General features: G+C 53.5%; 1 protein-coding gene and 1 non-coding gene across 2 annotated transcripts; both read left to right on the forward strand.

Annotated features, from left to right (window-relative positions):
- Positions 1 to 3: 3 nt before the first annotated feature.
- Positions 4 to 994, forward strand: LOC104461677 (uncharacterized oxidoreductase C663.06c-like; the record flags this gene model as incomplete). Its single annotated transcript, XM_010073342.1, has 3 exons — positions 4 to 117; positions 479 to 598; positions 890 to 994. Coding segments are annotated over 3 exons (339 nt in total), but the record flags the coding sequence as incomplete, so codon positions are not given.
- Positions 995 to 4,332: 3,338 nt separating this feature from the next.
- On the forward strand, positions 4,333 to 4,404 carry TRNAH-GUG. The gene has a single exon. It is a non-coding gene; the product is annotated as a tRNA-His (tRNA).
- The last annotated feature ends 2,120 nt before the right edge of the window (positions 4,405 to 6,524 follow it).

The raw sequence follows: 6,524 nt of genomic DNA on the forward strand, positions 1-6,524 counted from the left end.
GGCTCAGCGCTGAGCTGCAGCAGGGCTGCCATCATCAACATGTCCAGCTCTGCGGGCTCCATTGAGGAACTCTTCGTGTGGGATTATGGACAAGTCATCTCCTACCGCTGCAGCAAGGTACTGCCACACTGTGCTGGGCGTGAGCCCAGACATTTTCCTCCCCGAATGATCTCGTATGCCTTTCGACCTTGCCCTCAGTCCTGGCACCTCCCTGCGCTGTGACGGAGCTCCTGTCAGTCACTGGGTCCCTGTCATGGCACATTCCTGTGCCTGGTCCTGGGTCCCACCTCAGAGGGACGTGCCAGGACGGGCCCTCAGCTGGGCTGGGATCTGCATGGGCGCAGTGTGGCATCACTGCGTGCCCCAGTGAGTGGCTCCCCCCTCCCTCCCCCCCCCCATCCCCCTTCCCTCCCCTGCCCCAGCCCTGGGGTCTGGACATGTCCCCTCCCGCCACCATCCCCTCCCTGTGTCCCCGCAGGCTGCTCTGAACATGCTGACCAAGTGCCAGTCCCTGCGGTACCGGGAGCACGGCATCCTCTGCGCTGCTCTCCACCCTGGCTGGGTGCAGACTGCCATGGGGGGCCCACAGTCACAAATGGTAAGAGAGCTTTTGGCCAAGGTCTGGAAGAACCTCTTTGTTTGGGAATGCAGAGCTTCCTGGGGGTTAACAGTCCAAGAGATGCTGGGATCTTGGGGAGCCCCTTGGCAGATTCCCTGGGCTGGAGCACATGAGGGAAGGAGATGATGGATGAGGAAGAACTGTTCTTGCCCCGCACTGGCCTCTACTCACTCATGGCAGAGGCGTCAAGCCCTGAGCAATGATCTGCTCCATGGCAGAACCCAGCTGGACCTTGGACACACGACTGTTTTTCTCCCTCTGCCTCTGCAGACAGTGGATGAGAGTGTGCGAGGGATGCTGAAGGTGCTCTCCTCCCTCTCGGAGAAGGAGACTGGGACTTTCCTGAACTGGGAAGGGAAAGTGGTGCCGTGGTGAGACGCCAGCCGAGGATCAGGACAGCGGGTCCCTTTGCTGCTGCACCAGGCTGTGCTGTGTCTTAATAAATCTGTGTAAACAATAAGTAGCTCTGTTTGAGCCTTTCTCTTGGTCTCCTTTTAAGTAACATTGTGAGAGTGTTCACTAATGCTTTGAGAGAACTTCTCAGAGTTATTTCTGCATATAGTTGAGCTCGACTGGTCTGAATGTCTGATATTCGGGTGGGGACCTTGCTGTCATCCTGGTAGGGCTTTGTCCCTGGGCACAGAGAGGCTCATTCCGCAGCTCTGCCTCTGAATGGCAGCACAACCGTCTGATGCAGTGAACCCTTCTTGGTGTGTAAGGACGAGGTCCAGCAGAGCTCTGCTTCTCCTTAGCTCCCCTATCCCATACGTCAGGGAGCCATCGACAATGCTCTCTGGGAACCTCCTGGGTTGTGTATTCCCTGCTTCATTGTCCCTCCAGCAGATATCAGGGTGGTTAAAATCCCTTATGAAGACCAGGACCTGCAAACATGAGGCTGGTTCTGTCCGTAGAGGTCCTCCTGCACACAGCCTGCTTTACCCAGGGTGCTGTGGCATGGTCTATGTTACAAGCTGCTCCTTCATTTCAGGAAGCTCTGCCTTGAACTGCCAAGGTTGGAGGGGTCTGCCTCTCCCACAGGTCCTGTGCACTTGAATGTGGGGAGAAAAATTACCTGGACATGACTTTTAAAAGGCTGCTAAACTCTACCAAAGACCTCCTGGAAACCGAGACCTCTTTGAGATGATGGAGTCGAGGGAATTGGATTGTTTTATCAGGTACTGGAGCTCGTCCACCTGTCATTGGTGTTAAATAGCCACAAAGACGCTTTCTGAAGAGTCTTCCCCTTGTATGGTTTCAGAGAGTCCTTCTACTGAAGTTCTCCTTTCTTGAGGAAGGTGGTCTCAGTCTCCATCCAACTATCTGGCCCAGAGAAAGGAAAGGGGCAGAAAGGCAAAGGAAGGTCACCTAGCAGGTGAGCCCCATGGAGAAAAGCATGAAGGTGACCCCGTGCTCTTGGATTTCTTGAACGAGTTGTTCCCTTTTTACACAGTCGATATCGACTGTGGAGGATTGTCAAGATTTTGTCACGGTGACTGATGTTTGTGCCAGGAATTACTCCAGATGCTGATGATATTTTTCTCCTTCCTTTTTGATGTCTATGAACCTCCTTTCATTTCAGTGTAAATTCATAGAATCACAGACTGGTGTGGGTTGGAAGGGACCTTAGAGATCACCCAGTTCCACCCCCTGCCATGGGCAGGGACACCTCCCACTAGCCCAGGTTGCTCAAATCCTCATCCCGCCTGACACACAAGGAGACACAGCAAAATCATCACCCCGGTCCATCTCCCTGAGCTGATAAACATTGCCACAGGGAAAACATAATGCATGTAAGACTTTACATAGCACTACCACTTGAACAAATGGACCAGCACCATGACCAGTAAGTTTTTAACTCATACAAGAAATGAGTATAACAAACTTTTAGAGCACGTGCTGGTCAGATTTGTGGTTATCTCAACCCTTCTTGCCCTACGTTGGGCGCCAAAAAGATTGTCGTGAGTAAGGACCAAGCAGGAACTGCGCGCCACCGCTTGCCACCTGGCTGCTCCCTTCTCCTCACCTTTCCTCCTCCCGGTAAGATGGGGAAAGAATAAAAAAAAAAAAAGATGGAACCTCGTGAGTTGAGGTAGCGACAGATTTTAATAATGCAACACAAGAAAAAGGGAATATAATAACAAAAGAAGATATAGAATGACACACAATGCAAAAGCCTCACCACACCAAGACGCCTGCACCAAAGACCACCACCCCTCTCCTGGCTAGCTTCCCTTTATATCCCGGGCATGACGTCGGCATGGTATGGAATATCCCCTTGGATATGCCCACCAGCCAGCTTCTGTGAAAATTAACCCTGTCCCAGCTGAATCCAGGACGGGTCAGAAACAACAAAAGCAGCTCTGGGGTCACCAAAGCACTCTCTGGAAGGCGTGAAACTGGGAGTAATGTAATGTAGAGCAATTCTTTCATTATGAGGAATACAAAGATTGTGTTTTAATATAGGGATGAAGAACACGGGACCCTCACCGTGCCCCCCACCTTGGCAGAGTGGGAGGTACACGGGGTGGTCCCAAAACAGGGCACGCGGGACCGTTTTGAAGTCCCTGTTTGGGAGCCTGTGAGCATCAGCAGAGGAGGGACAGGCAGGGGCAGGACGTCTGTGGGAGAGCAAACGCTTGGTGCTCCCCACCCTCGCCAGCGGTGAGGCCATTCTGGTGTTCCCAAGGGAAGAGAAATCCCTGATGGGTGCAAAGGAAGAGGGGGTCAGACTAGCGTTGAATCTGTCTCTCTTGGCCAATTTTAACCCCAGGACACCTCATACCACCCGCTCATGTCTGTGGCGCACACCCAGTCACCATGAGGCTAAAAGGACAGAAAATCAGTTTTCTTCTCCAAACCAGGCAGGGGCAAAAAGCCTGGAGGAGGAGAGGGTGGGCGCCACTGACCGACACACCCCGTCAATGGTCCACCAGGAGGCACAAATGGGATGGGGGAAGATTGCATGTGTCACAGAAGGGGCTGGAGGGGTGGTTTGGGGTGAAAAACCAAGGGCTGAAAGGCAGACCTCAGTGTCAGCACAAACCCCAGAGACCCGAGTTTGGAGGACAAGACCCCAACCCAAAGAGCCCCACAATGCACCTGAGCAATGCTCCAGGGAAGGATTTCTCTGCAGGGACCATGACCAGGCAGGGAAGTGGCAATGGGAGCCCAGGGAGGTTGGATGTTGGATGAGGAGCCTGGGGACATCCCAGGTTACCCGGATCTCCCTGCCCAGGACCTTCCCCCAGCATCACCCATCTCCCCATGGAGATCTTTGTGCCGTTTGCTGTGTTTTAACCTGAATTGCCACAAACTCGTACTGTGCACTTATGATGCCATAAAATTACTGTATTATGCACCTCTTGTACAACTTAGATTTAGCTGAAATTAATATAACCCTAAATTTGCTGTATTGCAGAATGATGCCCCCACTGAGTGGTGCCCCCGTGGCACGATATCCCCTCGGCAGCGCTGTCCTTTGCAGCAGCCTCGGTCCCCAGGTGCCACCCAGGCATTGCCAGCATTTTGCACAATTCAGCGCCACGTTCCAGGTCACTGAGGCTCTGAGCAGCAGCATCCAAGTCCGTTTGTAGCCCCGTTAATAAAACAGCGGGGTTTTGTTTCCCGGGCCACGCTGGGTGCCCTGTGCCAGGGGAGGGGACGGCGCAGCTGCTCTCCTGCCCGTGGACCCGGCGTGTGGCAGGACGGCTTCTGCTGTGATCGTATAGTGGTCAGTACTCTGCGTTGTGGCCGCAGCAACCTCGGTTCGAATCCGAGTCACAGCAACAGTTTTGGCAGTCGCCTGTTGCATGAAAATACCAGGTTGAAGATGCAGGGGAGGCAGCTGCAAGGAGGCTGGTTTGCAAAAATGCTGTGACCCAAGAGGTAGCCGAAGCTCTGATGGGCTCTCTGCTCCCAGCTCATGCCTACAATGATTTTCCAGCCTGTAGTCACTGCTCAAGATCTCCATTTTCCAGGCAAAGCTTGAGAATTTAGAGGAAATCACCCAGATTTCCACCTTTCCCTCACTGGTTCTGCAAAAAGGGGATGAGAAGACGCTGCTGCCACCCTGCAGAGCCGAAGGAAGCGGGAGGCAGCAGTTTGCTGACCCAGGGCTCCACTCCCCTCTCCTGCCCTCCGGGGTAGGAAGGATGCGCCACGGCCACCACCTGAAGAAGAAGGAAGATCAACCTGATGAGAACCCCACTGCTGGTGCTCCAGTCTCCTGGCGTTGTAAAGCCCACCCAGTGCCACCCCCTGCCATGGGCAGGGACACCCCGCACTAGCCCAGGCTGCTCAAAGCCTCATCCAGCCTGGCCTTGAACCCCTCCAGGGACAGGGCATCCACAGCTTCTCTGGGCAACCTCTTCCAGTGCTCCCATGGCAGAAGCCAAACCCACCAGTGCTGAGGGGTGACCCTAACACACTGCGGGGCTGGAACCAGAGCTCTGATGGGCACCCAGAGGCTGGTGGAGATCTCTGGGGTGCCTCAGGAGGTGCCTCAGCTTGAGGAAGCCTTTTGAACTGTTGGCTTTGCTCTTCAGGAGCCTTCAGCCCGTGGACACGCCGTGTTTGCTGGGTCCTGGTGCCCTCTCCTGACAGCTGTGCAGAACTCACACTGGGCAGGAGCTTCCAAAAGAGAACTTACACCAAGCTGCGCAAGGTATGGCACAGGTCTCACCTGGGGCTCAGCTGGTGAAGAGGACACCACCCAAGCAGCGGGTCTCCATTTATCCACCACTCTGGGGGCAACTGAAAGCAGCAGAGGGCTGCCAGCACCCAGGCAGACTGGCTCAGGTGTCTGTGGGGCTCGTGCATGGGAAGGGGAGAGGGAGGAAGGTGCTTTTGTTGCACAAAATAATTTTTCTTCCATACCCGAGCTATAGCAAGAAGTGGGAGAGCAAAATTCATCATGCATTTACTTTTAGGAGTTGCAGTCTGTACGGTGCTGCTTGCACAACTTCTCACTCCTCCCATCTTCATTTGCTCTTTTTCTGAAAGTTCCAGTTTCTTTACTCAGAGAAAGCTCAAAAAGCATTTCCCCTTCTAAAGTTAATACAGAAGAGAAGAAAAACACCTAGAGAAGTTGGCCTTGAGCAGCAGCAGTACCTGTCCCACTTTTACACAGCTGAGAAGCAGAAACACAAGGAAATACATAATTTCTCCAACCCTCTTCCTGACCGCCCTCCCCCCAAAAGCCAGTTTGGGTTATGAGGCCATGAAGCTTATCTGCAGAGTAACGTGCCATGCCTGAGCAACTGACCTATGTTCAGGTTGAAAAATGTCAAAATCCCAAAGGGGATATTTTTCATCCAAAAATTACTTGGTTTTTCTGTTAAAAGATTTTCTATTTTGCAAAAAATACCCTGAAGTGTATACAGATGTACAGAGCAGAGTCAGGGCTTGGCTGAAGCAGCGTGGTGGCCCCACGGGCCACTGCTCTCACCTGAACCATCTTCCCTTAAAACAAGGCAGGGCTTTGGTTGGAGTGGGTTTGGGACAACAGGCAACAGCACCATGGGCTGAGGTTCGAGGAGGTCATCTGGTCCAGCCCTGTGCTCAAGCAGGGCCACCCAGAGCTGTCTTCCCACAGCTTTTGAGTATCTCCAAGGATGGAGACACCACAGCCACCCCTCTGGAGACCCCCCCCTACTGTCTCCCCTCTGTGTTCCAGTTTGTGCCCGTGTTGTCACCCAGAAAAAGCAGGTGCCAGCAGCAGCCCAGATTATGAGGAAGCTGCTTGAAGGTGGTTGCTTTGGGCACCTGGACACTTCTCAGTGTGGAAGGGAGTGGGGCAGGCAGTCACCTGTGTCACCACCCCCATCTCCACTGTCCCCCTGTGGGCTCCTAAAGGAAAGCCTTCGCCTGAACAGGGGCTTGAACCCTGGACCCTCAGATTAAAAGT

This window comes from Pterocles gutturalis, unplaced genomic scaffold (assembly GCF_000699245.1).
Source record: "Pterocles gutturalis isolate BGI_N339 unplaced genomic scaffold, ASM69924v1 scaffold13267, whole genome shotgun sequence".
Classification (NCBI taxonomy): domain Eukaryota; kingdom Metazoa; phylum Chordata; class Aves; order Pterocliformes; family Pteroclidae; genus Pterocles; species Pterocles gutturalis.